A 19,790-nucleotide genomic window follows, 5' to 3' on the forward strand; every position below is an offset into this window, starting at 1 on the left:
GTTTTCAGATCCCTTGCTGAAGCAAGCGTATGCCTTTTCACAGTGAATATACATTTCTTTGCATGCTTAAATGATTCATTTTATTAGTAAATTTTTTTAACCACTGAAATGAATTTAAGGGCTTATAATATATTTCCATTACAAAAAAAAAAAAAAAAAAATTGCAATTTTTAACTACAACATTTATTTTCCTTTATTCTCCATTGCTACTCTTGCTTCTAGCATCGATGTTGTTTTCAGATTTTCACTATTCAGGTTTCGGAGTCAGAGAAAGAAGGACTGTTGTTCTGTATAGGAAAGTATAGGCAGCACTGTTATATGTATATCTAATATGAAATATTATGTATAATAAAACTAGTTTTGAATGCTCAGAGTCTTTCAGCTAACTTCCCTTACTGATTTTACCTACATTGTAACTCCCTCAGTCATTTGAACTGCTGAGGTTTCATTACATGCTTTTTGTTCTAGGAGAAAAATCAGAAGTTGATTTAAGGATTCCCAAAATTTATGAGCCAGTTTACTGCTTTCGTCAGCTACGGAATCGTTTAAATATGTTTTTACAAACATACAATGAGAATGTCCGTGGCACTGGAATGGACATGGTTTTCTTTGAGGATGCTATGGTTCACCTAGTAAAGGTACAATCTTGCTTTGCAATTTATTATTGCAGTTGCTCTTTTTCACTTGAATTCATATGTGCTGAGGACAATTGTGTTTCAAAATGAATGAAGGTATTCACAAATCAAGGTAAATTACTTCTATTATTGAAGCAGGTCATTTTTTGCTATTTTGTCTTTCACCTTCTGACTAAGTATTAAAAACTCAGCTCATCCTCGGATGGAACAATTCTGTCTTTTATGTCTAGTGAGGTCATGTTCCGAAGTATTCTAACTATTTTTCAATGTTTCTTCTTATTAATTCTTCTGAGAGCATTTCCTCTCTTTGGAATGAGTGAAATAAAAATCAAATTAGGACATAATTGGCTGCTGATGAAGGAGTATGCACATCAGAGTTAGGAATAAATGTATTCCAAACTTCCTTTGAATAAGCTTCTTACAAAAGGGAAGCAGGTTGTTTTCTTTTCCTTTTTCCTTTTTCCTTTTTCCTTTTTCCTTTTTCCTTTTTCCTTTTTCCTTTTTTCCTTTTTCCTTTTTCCTTTTTCCTTTTTCCTTTTTCCTTTTTCCTTTTTCCTTTTTCCTTTTTCCTTTTTCCTTTTTTCCTTTTTCCTTTTTCCTTTTTCCTTTTTCCTTTTTCCTTTTTTCCTTTTTCCTTTTTCCTTTTTCCTTTTTCCTTTTTCCTTTTTCCTTTTTCCTTTTTCCTTTTTCCTTTTTCCTTTTTCCTTTTCCTTTCCCTTTTTCCTTTTTCCCTTTCTCTTTTTCTAACTGAGAAAAACTACTATTTCTCAGTGTCACAGTGAGTTTTTCGGTATTTCTTATAAAAATTTAAGAACTGAATATTATTTTGGATTCTTGTCAGTTTGTAAGATTGGACTCTTTGTTTTAAGATCTTGCCTGCAAAGTAGATGATTTTCTGCTCACAAATTCTTTAGGTAGATTGTTAAACTATCATCACACTTAGTATTAAGTTTCTGCTTTATTCCTATCTTTTTTTTTGTTGTTGTTTTTAACCTGTCTTTTCTGTCTTAAAGAATGTCTTCTCTGCTTAGCTCGATGATAACTACTGGCAATATTATCTTACTGTTCTCTTGGACAAAATATTAGATAGTGCTTTTCTGATCCCATATTCTTGAAAGCAGCATTTACAGCTCTTCAGCTCTGAGCTCTACGCCTTAGCAAGAGTTGAGACAGCCTCTAAGAGAAAGATGGATTACCTTACTATGTAGTGCCTAATTTGAGCTGATGTGGCATCACTTAAATGAGTTAAGGTTGAATAATATCATTACCAGAGAACAAAGTTTCTGAATTTACTGTTTGTGTGCCTCTGCCAGGAAAAGAATTAGAAGACATAATTGAAGTAGTACAAGGGTTGTATTCAAATCTATTTTTCTTTCTTGAATTAAATTCTATCTATGCTTAAAAGAAACCTTTGTATTTGATTTTATCTTTTCTTGTAAACATTAACCTATGAAAAAAGTAAGTATGTTGTGCTAAATAAATGACATATATGATTGAAAACTGCGGGAAGTTTATGTGAGAAAAAGTGAGTTACAGGAAATGCAAGTAGGTATTTCAAATTGCTTATTGGTGTGATGGGTGTAGCCCATCACTGCTGAGGTTTTTTTGTGCTTTTTGGTAGTTGATAACTGAAAGTTTGCAGTGATGGAATAAAGTGGTTGCTATTGCAAGGTTTACAGAAAATATTTCAAAGTGAAAATGCTCATAGGTATATTAATAGTAGTATAGCATCCTTGAATGCAAACTTAAAATTTTGGTTTGTTCTGCATTTCTAATATAATTTTATTATTGCAGTAGCACTGGATTTTTGGGTGTGTAACTGTTACACATTTCAGCAATAAATGACTGTAATCTTATACAGATTTCTCGAGTGATTCGTACTCCTCGTGGAAATGCTCTTTTAGTTGGAGTTGGTGGCTCTGGAAAGCAAAGCTTGACAAGACTAGCATCGTTCATAGCTGGCTACGATACATTCCAGATCATGTTAACTCGGTAAGTGTAAACTAAAATTTAAGCAACTAAGTACTTACACATTGAAATTCTTCTATAAATGCTCCCAGTCTCTGCAGTGGGAAAAAGAATAAGCACAACATAGGGTGAGGGGCGAGTGCTATTGCTTAGAGCATGATTGTCCAATGTTTTGGCTTTTCTGGGCTACACTGAGCAAACAGGAACTGCCTTGGGCCACATGTAAAATATACAATAGATTTAATGTATAGAAGTAACAGAGTTTATTTTTTAATGTATTTTTTATTAGAATGTAAAAAAAAAAAACAACCCAGCAACAAAAAGCATAAAACTATGCTTGTTTGATGTTTGACCTTGTTTTTGTAAGACTAATGCATTGGGCTGGTTTGATGGTAGCGATTGCCATTTTTAGTTAGATCTCAAGGTGTTTTTCAGAGATTTTTAATGAAATATTACTCTTTGTTTGCTTCATCTTGACAATAGTTGTTCACAAATGTGAGTACTGCCAAAAAGTAATGACGCAAGTAAGTCATGAATATGAAGTGAGGAATATTTTTCTCTGGTAAGATAGGGCTTATGAAAGCCTGGTAAAGAGACATGACTGAATTTTTTCTTTCAGCTGGATGTCTGTTTGCAACTCTATATATTCCATGTGAAAATTTGCAAGTTATGTATATATTTTGACTGACAATGCAGTCACAAATATTAAAAAAAAAAAGACAATATTTTGTAAATCTTGAAACCTACTCTTAAATTCCTGTATCAAAGTACACCTGCATGTTTTTCATTGTTCATAGGACTAAGCATAGCCAAAATATCAGAAAGCATGAAATTTTTTGCAGTAACTTGAACTTGCCATAAATAGTTGAATTTCAAACGCTCTTGTAGTCTGAAACATATAAGCACAGATAAGGTGATTTTCACCTTGAAAACACATTTAACTCATTTTAATGAGTGATCATATCCACCAAAAATGCTAAATCCGGGAGGCATTTTTAATCTTCACGTACTGGCACAAATTTTCCTTTTGATTCCATAAATGGCTTAATTGCACTTTGTAAATCACAAAGAATTTTTAGCATTTTACCTTTACTTAGCCACCTTGCTTTGGAAGAATAAATGATGTTCCTCATAATCAGAATCCATACTCCTAAGGAGCTCCTAGAACTGTTGATGATTCACGCCTTGGACTTTACATAATTCACAGCTTTGGTGATGATTGACATGACATTATCAATTTTTAAAGTTTTTGCATATAGATTTTCTTGATGTTTGATGCAGTGATATTTCATGAAAGGCGAGGCACTGGAGAGTAATTGTGTCGTCATTTGTCAACCATCACTGGGGCACCGTCGGTAGCTATACCAGATATGATGGCAAAGGTTAAAGAAAATTGCTTTAAGTTATTTTTTTTACTGCTTCCTACAAATCAGGAGATTTAGTTATGTCTTTTACTGGTGCCAAAGAAGCCATTTCTACAGTGTCATATTTGTTATCAGTGCCTCTAATAAAAATGTCAAGTTGAGCCATATTGCTTAACAAACTCACCATCAGGAAACAGTTTTGATTTTTTTTTGCAATCAGATTTGCTATTATGTAACTAGCTTTTATAACAGTCCTTTTGAGTTTTAACTTTCTATGAAATATTTTGTTGAGATGACACACTTTTATCAGCTCTGCTATTTTGCCTTTATGAACCATTCCTTGATATGCATCGGATTTGGTGGCATATTTCTCATATAATGTCTTTTAAAATTGTAGTCTTTGAAAACTGACTCAATTTCCTTCCAGTGCCATATTATTTATCAGCAGTGCACTGTGCCTTCCTTGTGTTCCAAGAAATTATTTCTTATTTAAGTTTTCTAGTTATTTTTGTTTTACCCAGAAACCTTTTTTAAAGGGAGTGAACCTTAATATGACTCTTCTTCTGTAGTTCGTACAACACTTCAAACTTGATGGAAGATCTGAAAATTCTGTACAGAACTTCAGGATTGGACGGGAAAGGCATATGTTTTCTCTTTACAGACAATGAGGTCAAAGATGAGTCTTTCTTGGAATACTTGAATAATGTTCTATCATCAGGAGAGGTAGGATACATTCTTATGATCTTTTTCATTGCTTTTTTAATTTTATAATTCTGAAGCAAAATAACAGAATGTATTTTAATGAATGCTCATCATCATACCGTACAAAGAAATTGTCTAGTCAGACCCTCCTAAGTGTTGATAAACTGTCCAGAACATGATAACAACTAAAAAAAAAAAAAAAAAAAAATTGCAACTTAGGGAACATCACTGTTGCTTATCAAAATTATATGAGATTAAAAATCTCATTAATTTGCAGTTATTTTTTATATGGAAAATTTGTGCTCAGGATGGGTAGGATGGCTTTTTTTGTTCGCATTTTATTTTATTTTTATTTTTGCTTTATTTTTCATGTGGAAGAACAGATTTTACTTTTACAGCAAGTTAGATTTCAGTGTTTTTAACAGAGTCAGTTCAGAAAAGAGTTCTTGTGTAAAAAAAGTGGGTTGAGTCCTAAGAACTTCTGTGTCTGAAGTGAGTGTTCCTTTCTGGAAGGCTATATATTAAATCAATCATATATTTATATATTTTCCTTTGGATCATCTTCTACAACATGAAAAAAACCTTCTCTTTTCTCAAAGGTGTCAAACTTATTTGCTCGTGATGAAACAGATGAAATCCTGAGTGACCTCATAACAACCTTCAAGAAGGAACATCCACGTAGGCCTCCAACCAGTGAGATTCTGTATGACTACTTCATGACTCGAGTCCGTCAGAACCTTCATGTGGTTCTTTGCTTTTCACCAATAGGTGAAAAGTTCCGAAACAGGGCCTTAAAATTCCCTGCCCTCATTTCTGGATGCACAATAGATTGGTTCAGCCAGTGGCCTAAGGATGCTCTAGTGGCTGGTAGGTGTAGGTTTTTTCTTTGCAGTTATTTAATTCTGAGATTCGTGGTTATTAAGTTCTTTTAAATGCTTTGAAAGCAAACAAAGCTTGTTTTGTCAGCACACTGGCAGAATAAATTTATTTAGTTCAAAATTTGGATATGAATGTTTTCTTTTTGCTGTATTAAACTGCTGAAATGCTTTTGACAGAAGAAAGGATATGAAGAAGAAAAATTCTCCTTAAAAATGACTTAAAGCATTATTAAAGAAAGCAAAATACCACCAAAGATACTTGGTGACTATGCCTGTGATGAGAGCCAGAGAGATGCTGTGGTTAATCAATTCATGGTAGCTAGCAGTTGGACAGTTTCACAGAGAAGTAGATGCACGTTTTGGAAATTAAAGGATACCAGATCCTTGGCTATACATTTTTTACAGAGATGTATGGAATAATTTAAGAATCTGCTCATGCAAATTGAGGAAAGCTAGAGAAGCTATGTGAGCTTGGCATTGTACCTACTGAAGCAATATAAAAGCATTTCCCATGTCACAGCTGTCAATAAATTGACTGGTAATTCTTCTTTATGTTCAAAATTAAATTTATAGAAGACAATGATGAATCTCATATTGCCAATAATTTCAGTATGAAGACTTTTCTTCCAAAGGTATTCTCTTCTATGGAGCTATTACCTGGTGTAATCAATACTATCATTTAAATGACAAAATATTGGATGGGGAAGTGTTAAAAGTGTAATGCTGTTTAAAGTTTAGACACATATTGGGCTAAATATACCTAAGTGATGGGCAGATCAATTACTTATAGCAAATGAAGATTTAAATTAGGTGAAACAGTTCTGCTTGTCATGATATGTAGTGTGTATATTGATTGCTTTGTTTATAAACTAAAAGTACTTCTTGAAGATTTACTTACATTTATGCTTTTCTTCTTTTTCTAAGTATCTGAACATTTCCTGTCCTCATATGATATGGACTGCACCGCTGAGACAAAGAGAGAAATTGTACAGTGTATGGGCTCATTCCAGGATGGAGTAGCAGAGAAGTGTTCTGATTACTTTCAAAGATATAGACGTTCTACACATGTGACTCCCAAATCCTATTTGTCTTTTATTCAGGGTTATAAAACTACATACGAAGAAAAACGTGCAGAACTACAGATATTTGCAAACAGGTATACTGCTCAGTTTACTGCTGTCTTTTTGTTGTTTTCTCCCTCAGATTATTCTCAGATATTCTGATGTACTTATTTCAATGCCTGCCTGGTCTCGTTGCATAACAAAAGTTTTCTTCGAAGTTTCCTAAAATAGTATAAAGGTGTTACTTGAAAAAATATTAGAGATGCTCTTGATGCGTAGCTTGAAGAATCAAGGGTAGTGATGCACTGAAGAACATGGTGGTAGAAAGATATGAATATAAACTATTAATATGTATTTTTATGAGTAAAGCAAGATATTTACATGTTATCTGATAACAAATTCACAATAAAATTCAGTTTACCTAAGAACAATTTTTGTTTTCCTGCTGAACAGTTGTATTCTTCTGATATGAATGGGTAAAAAAGAATCCTGGCATTTTTGGTTTTGTCATCACTAAGTGTAACTTAGATTATTGAACCTTTGCTTATGGATTTTTAAGTGTTTTTGATATATTAATTATGCGTTCAAACACTTTATTAAACTACGATCTGTTTGCAGATTTAATGTTATGTGAGAAATACTCAAATAGAATGTGAAATTGTAAATGTATCAGTTGGCATCACCCTTAAGAAAACCTATCTTCTTGATTGTGAACGACTAGCACAAAATTCTAAAAGCCTTTAAGAAATACTCAGACTAATTTATTTCACTTTGAAACACTCTTTGTCTTCGAAGTCAAATTGAGTTAATAATCTTCATGGTATCAGTGAAGAGTTATAAAATGGGAGATTCTAACCCAGCCTTACACATTCTGAAGTTAAAATGCACCAGATTATTCCATACTCATAAATTTGTTTCACTTCACCTTAATTGCATAGACTGAAGGGCTTTAGCATATATTATTCTTTATCTGTTACATATTGTTAACCTGTTCCTGTCCTGCTTAGACTTTGAAGTTGCTACATTTGTAATTCTTTCTGACTCTGCAGTTCCAAATGTCTGTTTTTCTAGATTACAGATAAACTTGCTTGAAGAGCCTGTATATGAGTACTTTGATTTTGGAAAAAAAAAACAAAAACAACATTTTTGAAGGCATTTTAATGAGAGAAGTGTCAACTTGTTGCTATTTTCCTGTTAATCTTTCCTGTTTGGTCTTGATTTTGATGTTTTGATTTTATTAACCTTTTGAATATCCTCAAATAGAAATAGTGATTTGAGAAATCTCAGGATTTCTCAAAAATTCTCAGGATTCTAGTGATCACAAAATGCTTTCTGTTGTGAGTCAGTCCTATGAGAGTATCAGGTTGGAGCTCAGCAGGACCATTGACATAAATGGAGCCAACATTTAGGATTTTAATGTGATAATGAAGTCATTCAATTTGAGTTAGAAGTGTGGAACATTTCACGTCATATGTTTTTTTGAAAGAATTGTTTATTGTTTACTTTCTTGATTCTGAAAACAACAGAAGTGTATGTGAAAGTTTCTGAAGAAATTTTATTTTTTTGTATAAGACAGATTTTGGTATTAAATCCATCTGATTCATTCTACCAATGAAATGTTTTGGAATGGAAAATGTAAATTATAAAAGGAATTGTGTACTTTCTATTTTTATTTTTTCTTTTTAACTCCAGAGTTAATACTGGGCTGGAAAAGTTGAAAGAGGCCTCTGAGTCAGTGGCTGCTCTAAGCAAAGAGCTGGAGATAAAAGAAAAAGAACTTCAGATTGCTAATGAAAAAGCTGACATGGTATGTACAGACATTAAAGCATATTGCACTTAATTTTTTTTGTGTATGTGTGTAAAAGGAAGTTAAGTTGTGGGAAAAGAAGCAATAATAGAAGCTTAAAAAGGTGACAGGAAAACCCATCTTTTTTTTTTTTAAACATTCTGGTTAATTCAACAGATCAAATGTTACAATGAAAATATAGATTCTTTCAGTGAGGTATTTTCCTTATACGTTGTTTGTGAATGTTCTCTTTAGGTATTGAAGGAAGTTACTGTAAAAGCACAGGCTGCTGAGAAGGTGAAGGCTGAAGTTCAGAAAGTGAAAGACAAAGCCCAAGCTATTGTGGACAGCATCTCAGTTGACAAAGCTATTGCTGAAGAAAAGTTAGAAGCTGCTAAGCCTGCTTTGGAAGAGGCAGAAGCAGCCTTACAGGTTGGTACTAAAACCTTGCACTGAGTATAACATTTTTTCCACCTAATAAAATGTTGTCCTTTGAAAACATGTAAGGTTTCAGATGTCCTGTGTAACTCCATGATTGGCAGAAGATGTATACAAATAGATCTATCTTGAGGTTGTTTAGGTTTAGTTTTCTTTGTCTTTTTCCACCCAAACGCCAAATCCAAAATGGGCAATCGGTTGTTCAGTAAGTGGGCAATTTTAATTTTCAATTGAAACTCTGGTTGATGTATTTTTTGCTGTGTTGTGTTGGTTGATAATGTGCCAGTAATCAAGTGTACAAGTTATGGTGTTAGATTTGCATTTGCACTCTTGACTGATTTTGACATATTTTATTAAGGTACAGGTTTCATACATTATTATGATTTATTTAATTTTCTCAAAAGCTTACTTCCACATCAGAAACTTGTTCAGAACAATAAAGTAGAAGATGCAGAGATGCACCTACCAATTATCAACTGAATGCACTTTCCTTTCTAGACTGAGTTTCTTGTGTGAATAGGTTTACATTAAAATAGAAAAAGAAGATAAAATTTCAGAATATTTCTGTCTTCCTAGGTTGGAGTCATTTTAAGAATTTAGGTGCTGCTGTAAGGTGGCTGAGCTGCTGTTTCCTAGCAGTTGCTATGAGGTAGTAGTAAAATTATAGCTGAAGGGTCTGCACAGCTTCATGCTTCTGAGAGATAAGATTATTTTAAATCAAGAGAAATAAGTTTCTTCTTCTGAAGTGGGTTAATGCTATTGGTGACCTTTTTCCTTATTTAATAAATAATAACAGTATTTGCCTTGTCTTTTGTTTTAATTTTGTAGACAATAAAGCCTGCAGATATTGCCACGGTCCGAACACTTGGTCGGCCTCCTCACCTTATTATGCGTATCATGGACTGTGTGTTACTGCTTTTCCAACGAAAATTGAACAATGTAAAAATTGATCAGGAGAAGAGCTGTACCACCCCATCATGGCAAGAATCTTTGAAACTGATGACAGCAGGGAACTTTTTACAGAACCTACAGGTATTTGTGTAACCTTCTGTTTAGTGTCATTTTAACCTAAGACAATAGGGAAAATATTTTCTTTGGTGTTCCTAAGAGAACAAATGTGCAAGAGAAATCAGGCATGCAAGAAATCTGAAATGTCAAGGGCTTGAATGTATGATATAATTAAATAAAACTCAAATCCATGTGGGAAAGTCAGGTCATAAGTCAGTTATAGCTTCTCCTAAGTAAGGAAATGAAATTACTTGCCTGTTTGCTTAGAGCTAATCAGAATTTTTTTTTTTCCTACCTGTTGAGCATTGTAACATGTTTAGTGGCATACACAAAATCAGTGATTATTAGGATAAATAAAATCAGAATTTTTTGAAATTTGAGATTTTCACTTTGTATCATGTCTGTAGAAATGGAGTGAGTATTTGGTGTATAAATCTACACTAGTCCATATTTTAAACTATTAATATTTGTATTAATCTACTCTGAGAATTCCTTATGTTGTACTGTACCACTGAACATAATAACCTGATTTCTGCATTTGGTGAAATGATGTTCTCATCTTGAAGTGTATATTTTGGTTAAAACATCCCTATAAAATAGTAGTGCATTTCTACATTTATAATCACACTGTTTCTGGTCCAGTGGGAAATCGCAGATGAATGGCCTGACCATACAAACTTGTTTGGTTCATAGTACCATGGATGCTATTTATATGATGTTCATGTTGCATCTATTCATGTGAGGATTTTTGTTTACTGAAATTCTTCAAGGTTTTATTGTTTATGCACAGGGAACAGCTATTTTTCAGTTTCAAGGATATACTTTTATTATACTTTGTAAATAAATCTTTGAAGATAGATAATTGAATAGAATATCTGTTGGTCAAAATTTCTAGTATAAAGTTGGAAGCTATGGGGATGAACATAGAAAAGGCATTGCTTAAAAAAAAAACTGTCAAAACAATTAAAATTGAAGCACATTGTACTAATGAGATAAGGTAATTTAAAGGGAAGCTGGCTACTCTTTGAAAGGACTATCTCATAGAATGTTTGCCTGTTAATCCTCTCTTTTAGAAGATTTTTATTTATTCAGTATTAAGGGAAATGGAATATCAAAGAGAATCTCAGTGATATTTCATACTTGACTGCTAGTTTGTATAACATTAACAGATGAGATAAAGACGATCAGAAATGAAAGTGAGCTCTTTCAATTTTATAAGAAAATAGAATGGAGTAAAATGTCTTTGGAAATCTCCCAGATATGCACAAGATAGACAACTTCATATTAGCTGTTTTTAATTAACATTTTTGATTCTGGTAGTGTTTTATTTGTGCTAAAATACATATTTGCGTAGTTTGCTTGTATTACTTGTATATTTTTTAGCAATTTCCAAAGGACACCATTAATGAAGAAGTGGTAGAGCTTCTGAGCCCTTATTTTGAAATGGTGGACTACAACATTGAGACAGCGAAGAGAGTATGTGGAAATGTTGCTGGGCTTTGCTCGTGGACCAAAGCTATGGCTGTATTTTTTTCCATCAACAAAGAAGTATTACCCTTAAAGGTAATAAGCAGCATACACACTTTTGCTCCTTCTCCTCCCTACCCGAGTGCAACTGAGGATTTCATCTGCTGGAAACATCAGTTGTCTTATTCCAATTGGTGCATGCCTCTATAGGAATTTATTATGTTGAAAATAGTAACTCTACAGTGAAATTTGCATCAAATGTACTACTTTTTATAGGCTGTAAAGATCATTAAATAGATTATGCAGTTTTATGCCTCTGGGCTCCTTCTGAATTGAAGGTCTGAAGTAGCCATCTAGTTTAATTCACAGTTGCAATTGCTTTATCTTAAGTAAGAAAAAACTCAGGATCTAGTTCTTTTAATGTTCAGCATTTCAATTCATAAAGAGACTGTACAGAGACTTTACACATCAGTGTTATTTAGGGAAAAACTGGCCTAAATAGTCATTGGAAGGTAAGAATGAAAGTCAGGAAGAACATGGTCAGGCATGATTTTGACAGTATGTCAAAATGGGAGTGTAATGAGGGTGACCTAGAGTGAAGGAAGAATTGTTGTTAGCGGTAGTATCTTTCATTAGACTAAGCATAAGTTTTTGGTGACACTGGTCTTTCTAAAGGCCAGTTCAGACCAGCCTTTGTTGGGAAAGGGCTGGTTTGACCTGAAATTTTTTTATTTGTTTTTCTAATTTACATTAGAGCAATTAACTGCAGCTCCCTGCAAGGAGTTAGTTTATTATAGAAATGAAATAAAAGATTTTAATGAATCATGAAATCTCTATTGATTTTTGAAATACAGTGCAGTGAAACTCTTTTTGGCCAATGCTTTGAGATGTTGTATATGGGAATGTACTTATTTTATTTATTTGCTTCGCAGGCTAATTTAGCAATCCAGGAGAACCGCCTAACCACAGCTATGTTGGATCTGCAGAATGCTCAAGAAGAACTGAGTGCAAAGCAAGAAGAATTAGATATTGTACAGGCAGAGTATGAAAAAGCCATGAGAGAAAAACAGGTGAAAGTATCCTTGCAGAAAAGAGACTGTTACAGATGGTTGCCACCCTTGCTTTGAGCAAAACATAATGTATTCCCTCATAACTCTTCATTATTCCTTGGAAAAAGCATTGATAGACAGTGGAAAAAAGTGGTTGGATACTTCCTCTCTGGATCCCTCTCTCCCCTCCTCCTCCTCTTCCTCTCTCCCATCCCTTCAAAAAATATTTTATTTGTGCTATTTTAGTGTCCAGTACTGTAATATCAAGTTTTATTAATATATGATATCAACGTATAATGTATTTGAAATACTGGGCAGATTTTCCCATAACTAATAGGTAACAGGCTTGATTACCCATGCTTTATTATATGTGCCAACATGAAAGTTATGAGGAGATATACTAAAAGGTTGAACCATATTTATCGCAGGTATTTCTAGTAGGTCCTTTTTCCCTGTCACTTTCCCTCCAAATCTATAAAGTGATATGATATGTAATTAAAAATAAATTTTTGCACTGTTGTTATACTGGTTTCATTAGATTTAGAGATTTTTTCTGGCCTATCAGATATATAGCTGTAGACCGTATTTCTTGGTTTATGTTTTTTTATAGGCTTTGCTTGAAGATGCAGATCGTTGCCGGCATAAAATGCAAACAGCTTCAAGTCTAATAAGTGGTCTAGCAGGTGAAAAAGATAGATGGACGAAACAAAGTAAAGAATTTGCCTTGCAAACCAAGAGGCTAGTGGGTAAGCATTTGTTCATGTCCTTGATCTTGGAAGTAAATTAGTTGATTTACTTGTAATGTGTAGTAAAACTAAAAACATTTGGAATTTGAAATGTTTCCTTTGTAGTTCAAGTTTCTCGTTGCAAAACTTGAGGCAATTGTTATTAATTTTCCTGTTTAAACACAGCTAGGAGAAGTCTGCAATCAGGCTGAAGTTTGTTTAAATCCTGCAATACGATACTCTATGCTGTGCAGAAGATGTTACTTGCATAAGATGCAGTACATACTTGTGACACTGATATTTTAACTTGACTGATGTTCATAGTCAGTAGTCCATAGAGTGATGTGTTAGGAAGCACCAGGAAAATTTGTATAAGAGGATATACGTGGAGGAAATGAACATTAATATTAAATCATACTGACTTCTAACTATAGAAGTCAGTAATTTTAAATGTAGTTATTAATGTTAATGAAACTTTTATTTCGTGGAAGTAATTTTTAATTTTATAAACAAACATTTGGAAATACTGTGGCAGTGGAGCTTTTGGAGCCAATTTAACTGTCTGTTTCTGGTATGTGGCTGTCCCTGCAATTCCCTGCTATCAAAACCTTGCCACATAAAACCAATATAATATGTTGTATTAACATATTCTTCTCTTGATTCCTAGAGTTGCACTGAAAAGATAATGTAAATATGTTATCTAGTGGAATGTATCATTACTTTATTATATAATGATCCTGGGGAAAGAAGCTCACGTGTCATCTGCATGGGCCGAAGTACATTCTTCCACTTACTATCAAAAACATTAAAAACTTGAGAAGGAAGAGTCTCCATCAAGAATAGAATTTGAAAATTTATATTTATTTCTTCTTTATTTATTTCCTTTTTTTTTTCCTTTTTGTTTCACTTCCTTTTCTTTTTTCAGGTGATGTTCTGTTAGCTACAGCATTTCTATCCTACTCTGGTCCTTTTAATGAAGAGTTCCGCAATCTGCTATTAAATGACTGGCAAAAGGAAATGAAAGCCCGGAAAATTCCCTTTGGTAACAACCTGAACCTCATAGAAATGTTGACTGATGCTCCAACTATTAGTGAATGGAACCTGCAAGGATTACCAAATGATGACTTATCCATACAGAACGGAATCATTGTCACTAAAGCATCTCGTTATCCTTTATTAATTGATCCACAGACACAGGGTAAAATTTGGCTTAAGAACAAGGAAGGCAAAAATGAACTTCAGGTAATAGGAATGCTTGTGATTTCATAGCCTCTAGAAACTCTCAGCTGACAAAATGTGGCAAATCTGTGATTCAAATAATAATTAAAAAGCAGTTTTTATGTGAGAAAGGACATCTTATGTGAGAAAGGATATATCATAGAATCACAGAATGGCCTGGGTTTTAAAGGACAATGATCATCTAGTTTCAACCCCCTGCTATGTGCACGGTCGCCAACCACCAGACTAGGCTGCTCAGTGCCACATCCAGCCTGGCCTTGAATGCCTCCAGGGATGGGGCATCCACAGTCTCCTTGGGCAACCTGTTGCAATGCATCACCACCCTCTGTGTGAGGAACTTCCTCTTAATACTTAACCTAAACCTCCCCTGTCTGAGATTAAAACCATTCCCCCTTGTCCTATTGCTATCCACCCTCGTTAACAGCTGTTTCCCCTCCTGTGTATATGCTCCCTCAACTTTTCCTCATAGGAGACATGCTCCAGCCCTCTGATTACCTTAGTGACCCTCCTCTGGACCTGCTCCAAGAGCTCCATGTCCCTCTTGTGCTGGGGGCCCAAAGCCTGGATGCAGTACTGCAGATGGGGACTCACAAGAGCTGAGTAGAGGAGGACAATCACATCCCTCTCCCTGCTGGCCATCCCTTTTTTAATGCAGCCCAGGATATAGTTGACAACCAACTAAGGCTGTGGCTAATAGGTGATTCTGTGAATTTCTGGTCTCATTGCACTCATAGGATATCAAAACTTTATGTACTGAGCGTTGAAAATTAGCAGTTTGCATTCAATGACATAATACATTGAAACTTATGTTCTCTTGGAGTCACAGTCTTTGCCTTGATTAAGCTATAGGACTGTTATTGTCAGTAATTTATCTGAATAAAATGAAATAATCTTTAAATGTAAAGCAGGCTAAATGTTTGGTTTCTGGACAAAACTTTCCATATAGCTCCACAATTGTATTTTTAGATCACTTCTTTGAATCACAAGTATTTTAGAAATCACTTAGAAGACAGCCTTTCTCTTGGAAGACCTCTTTTGATAGAAGATGTTGGTGAAGAGCTTGACCCAGCATTAGATAATATTTTGGAAAGAAATTTCATTAAATCCGGTTCCATCAATAAGGTAAAAACAAACCAAATGATCAAACAACTGGAAGCAGTGTCCTCTCTGTCCTCCACAAAATAACAGCTGTTAAAGATATGCCTCTAAAATGTTAAAAGTAATTTACACTAGATTAACAGTGATGGAAAGTAGAGTTTAAGTTAATATATAATTAAGACATTTAACCTATACTGTTTCTTATCTCTTTGTTTATGGTAACTTTTAAGTGAAGAAAGTACGAACGTTCCCATTTGCTTGCTTTTGTGGTCTTAATTTGGGCTGTCTTAACCAGAATTGACAGAATGTGTTAACTTATCAGTTAAAGTACTTCATGGATATTTTCAACAAATTCATTACATCAGAACTGTAATTTTAAGCTCTATGTTTGTGCTTTTGAACAGAAAAATACATTTGTTTCTACATTTGGTGCCTGAAAGAACGTGCACTGGCCCTTGATGTCTCAAGACTTCTTTTTCGTACTTTTCTTAAGGTGAAAGTTGGTGATAAAGAAGTAGATGTGATGAATGGCTTCAGACTTTACATTACTACAAAACTGCCAAATCCAGGTTACTCTCCTGAAATTAGTGCTCGAACTTCCATCATTGACTTTACTGTAACCATGAAAGGTCTTGAAAATCAACTCTTGGGTAGAGTCATTCTGATCGAGAAACAGGTAAAAGAAATAATTACATTACTTTCTCCTTACTTTATGTGTTTACCTGTGGAAGGATTCACTTTCATTTTAATTTGTTCCTCTTCCCAGTTTAGAGAGTAACATTCTATCTCTCTCTGTTGTGATGTTAACATAGCCTATTTAGAATGGTTTAAAAGTTGGCTTGGAAAAAAATGACATAAGTTTCTATTTTTTGTTGTTGTTGTTGTTGCAATGGTACCTTATTCACTTTATTTTTCCTGCCTCGCTGACATATAACATGATGAGCATGATCTGTGAAAAGGAAAATGATCCGGAACAGCAACTCATATCCTTCCATCTAAACACTGTGGAGCTCATGACAACATAAACTGTTGCTAAGGACATAGTTTACTTCCTTACTTTGAGAAGAAATGAGCTCACTAGTTTATTTGAAAATGCAGCTATCATAGTCAAACAATTCCAAGTTCAGAATGGCAATACCAATAAGCATACCACCAGTGGCTCTGAATGCTGGTTGGTGTCTTTAAAATTACTGGACACTTAATCTCTCAGACTATAGAAAGTCAACTGGTGTTAGATCAAAAGAGATATTATGCATCTATAACACTATGAATCTATGACTATATTTACTAAAAATTTTGGCAGTGGTTCCAGTTTACTTTCTCTGGAGAGGAATGCATTCCTGTACTTTGGAAGCTATTGAGGTCTTATGGTTGTTTATTTTATTTTTTTATTTGATAGAAGACTTTCCTACGTAATGGCATGAGTTTCCTTGTTAATGTGAAGTAGTTACATTTCCTCCCTGATCAGTCCATAGAATTCATAAGAAAAACAATATTTATTCTGTGAAAACTAGCATTTTGTCAGACAGCTTCATTGCTCTATTAGATTCACTTCAACCAGCAACAGATTGTCAACTCACTATGTAATGGCATTATCACTGTCTGAAACATCCCATGATGTGTATGTACACAAATACTTATGGCCAAACTTTACTTCTGAGTCCTGCAACACAACATACTCCTCAGAATGGCAGTTGTTTTATTAGCAGATTCCTTCAGTTATCACAGTTTCTTTTTGATCACTCAGGCAAATGCACATCAGAAGCCATATGTTTTTTCATCTTTTTCTGCCAATAAAAATAATCACTGAAAATGGATCAGTGAGCCCATTCTAGTGGTCAGTTCTACAGGCTGAGATCTCTGAAATGAAAATATCTTTGTTTTTATAGAGTGGTTAAGAGTCACTGCCTGTACTGTCAGAATTGTTGTTGAGTTGTTGGCATTTTGTTTTCCCCACAGTATTTTCATCGTGTTTAATTTCACAGCCTGAATGCTGAATAATTCCATTATATACTCTACTTGTTCTTCTCCAACACATTAAAGCGAGCATAGCAGAAGGCCAGCGCAGCTGAACATAAGAACTCTTGACTGAGCTCAGACATAAAAAAGAAGTACTGTGAAGGTGAAATCAGGGGCATTACCTGTACGTGTAGGAATGGAGTTAGGAAAGCCAAAATTCAGTAGGATCTTAAGCTAATGAGTGAGGTGAAGAAAAGTCTCTGTAAGTACATCGGCAGCAGAACAGACTTAAAAATTTAGTGCTATTCCTCCATGGGGCAGGGAACCCAGTGGCAGGGGCTGTATGGAAAGCTGAGGAACTCAGTGTCTTTTTTGCCTCAGTTTCCATAGGTAAGATTTGCCAGCAGGCCTCTTGGGTTCCCAAATCTATTAGCAGTCTGTAGGAATCGAGCAGTATTCACTGTAGAAGATAGCTTTAAGGATCTCTTAAGCTCATTAGACAAACACAAGTCTGTGGGATCAGATGAGCTGTTACTTAGGGTGCTATAAGATCTGGCTAATGCCATTGGATTCTGGTCTCTATCATCTTTGAAAGGCTGCAACATCAGGAACAATTCTTAGTGACTCCAGCCTGTCTGCAAGAAAAACAAGGAATATCCTAATAACCACATGCTGATCAGCCTCACTTCAGTACCTGAGAAAGTTATGGAACAAACCCCCCTAGAAGCTTCTTCTAAGCATGTGAGGGACATCAAGCAGAAAGGCAGATGTAATATTCAATTTGTTTGCTGTTTGGCATGCCCATTGGTAGAATCTGTGTGTCATACATTTAAAAGAATATTGATTACCAGGAAGAATACTGATACTGATTTCTTCTGTTCCTTCAGAACGTTAAACCAACCTGTGGGATGAGAGCTAAGCTTGTCAATGGGTAGCTGGTATTTCTGTGAGGTTACTTAAGTTAACTTTAGTTAATCTTCATTTCCTAGAGCATTTGGCTTTGAGAGACTTGATATGTCTGAATCGTATATAACTTACACTGTTTTAATTATATGACTGTTTTCTTTGCAACGTTGGTTGCTATGTAACTTGCAAAAGAAATTTCTTATTTAGCATATTAGAAATAGTTATGACAGATTAGTAGTAGAGCTATAGTATTCAAAAAATATTTGAAGCCTTGTAAATTTTTACATTGATATTTCTAGTTTTGTGGTGGGGAAAGGCACACAGTTGATGAAAATTTTTGCACTTGTGAATAATTTTGTGACAGCCATGAAGCTATTTAGCAGCTTTTGTTACATAATTTTAAGAACTAGCATTCCTTGATGAAGATTGTGAAGTGACATCAACAACTGAAATCACTTAAACAACACTAGATTTGAAATAACTTCTTTGGTGCAAGTTCCTTCTGTTTAGCAATGTGGCTTGCTTTTTGCATTCCAGATACTACAACTAGAAATATTTGAAGATATGCAGAAAACTTTCTCATGTGTACTCTTTCTGATCTGCACAAAGTATTTTAAAAGCTTAATAAATGGATTTTTCACTTCAAAATCTAGTATTCCTTCACTTGCTTTATTTTGATCATTTTGTTTCAAACATTTTTCTTAGGCTCTTCTTGCAAGGAAAACAGCTTTCTTTTGTTTAAATATGTTGCACTCTAAAATATATTTAACCTTTTCAGTTGCACTTGGTGCAACATGAAATTTAATTTGTCTGGTTTTTCAACATAATTATTTAATTGAATGCTAACATTCTTTTAATGCTATACTTTAAAAAATTGTTTCTGCTTCATGAAGCCTAAATAATTCTTCTCTTGCTTGTAATTGCTACCTGCTTTTTTTTCTTCAGTTCCATTAGACTTCAAATGATTGAAACTGATTTAATAGCAGGTTTTTTTGCCTTTTATTTCATCTGTTCTTGTCAGAATCGTTGAATTTATTTCTACGTCTGCTACACAGTTTGACCTATACATTGCTCTGTGACAACAATCTCAATAAATCTTTTCTACCTGGTGGTGATATGTTTCATCAGACCATTTGCACAGTGACAAGAAAAAGAACTAAATATGATAATGAGATGAATATATATATTTTTAGAATATATATATTTTTTAATTTCCTTTTTAAGATTAAGAATTTTCTTTCAAAGAACAAAACCCTTCAAATATTTAGGAATGTTAAGCAGAATGTAGAAGTGAGAAGACTGTAAGTTTAGGAAGCAGAAAAAAGTATGTAGCAGTTGTGTTTAAATGAAGGTTATTGGAATGGTAAAAAATTGTTTGTAAGCCTTGCTAAGGTCTCAGGTTCATGATGCCTCTGGTACTTTATAAGATAGCGTGTCATATCCTGGTTTTATACCTACTTGGAAGTAGAAGCAGCCTAAATGCAGTGCTTGGATGGACTTCGCAAAG

At 34.2% G+C, this 19,790-nt stretch overlaps 1 protein-coding gene across 1 annotated transcript in view; it reads left to right on the forward strand.

Moving 5' to 3' along the window:
• Positions 1-19,790, forward strand: part of LOC100551100 (dynein axonemal heavy chain 5) — a 73,754-nt gene that overhangs the window by 34,591 nt on the left and 19,373 nt on the right. The window contains exons 28-41 of the mRNA XM_019613825.2: positions 469-638; positions 2,497-2,627; positions 4,537-4,690; positions 5,269-5,536; positions 6,472-6,703; positions 8,301-8,415; positions 8,650-8,826; positions 9,661-9,864; positions 11,224-11,403; positions 12,240-12,377; positions 12,967-13,102; positions 14,007-14,323; positions 15,287-15,442; positions 15,912-16,094. Coding sequence (XP_019469370.2) covers positions 469-638; positions 2,497-2,627; positions 4,537-4,690; positions 5,269-5,536; positions 6,472-6,703; positions 8,301-8,415; positions 8,650-8,826; positions 9,661-9,864; positions 11,224-11,403; positions 12,240-12,377; positions 12,967-13,102; positions 14,007-14,323; positions 15,287-15,442; positions 15,912-16,094 — 2,561 coding nt within the window. The remainder of the gene's footprint in view (positions 1-468; positions 639-2,496; positions 2,628-4,536; positions 4,691-5,268; positions 5,537-6,471; positions 6,704-8,300; positions 8,416-8,649; positions 8,827-9,660; positions 9,865-11,223; positions 11,404-12,239; positions 12,378-12,966; positions 13,103-14,006; positions 14,324-15,286; positions 15,443-15,911; positions 16,095-19,790) is intronic.

The sequence above is a fragment of the Meleagris gallopavo genome, chromosome 3 (genome assembly GCF_905368555.1).
Source record: "Meleagris gallopavo chromosome 3, MGAL_WU_HG_1.1, whole genome shotgun sequence".
Taxonomy (NCBI): Eukaryota; Metazoa; Chordata; class Aves; order Galliformes; family Phasianidae; genus Meleagris; species Meleagris gallopavo.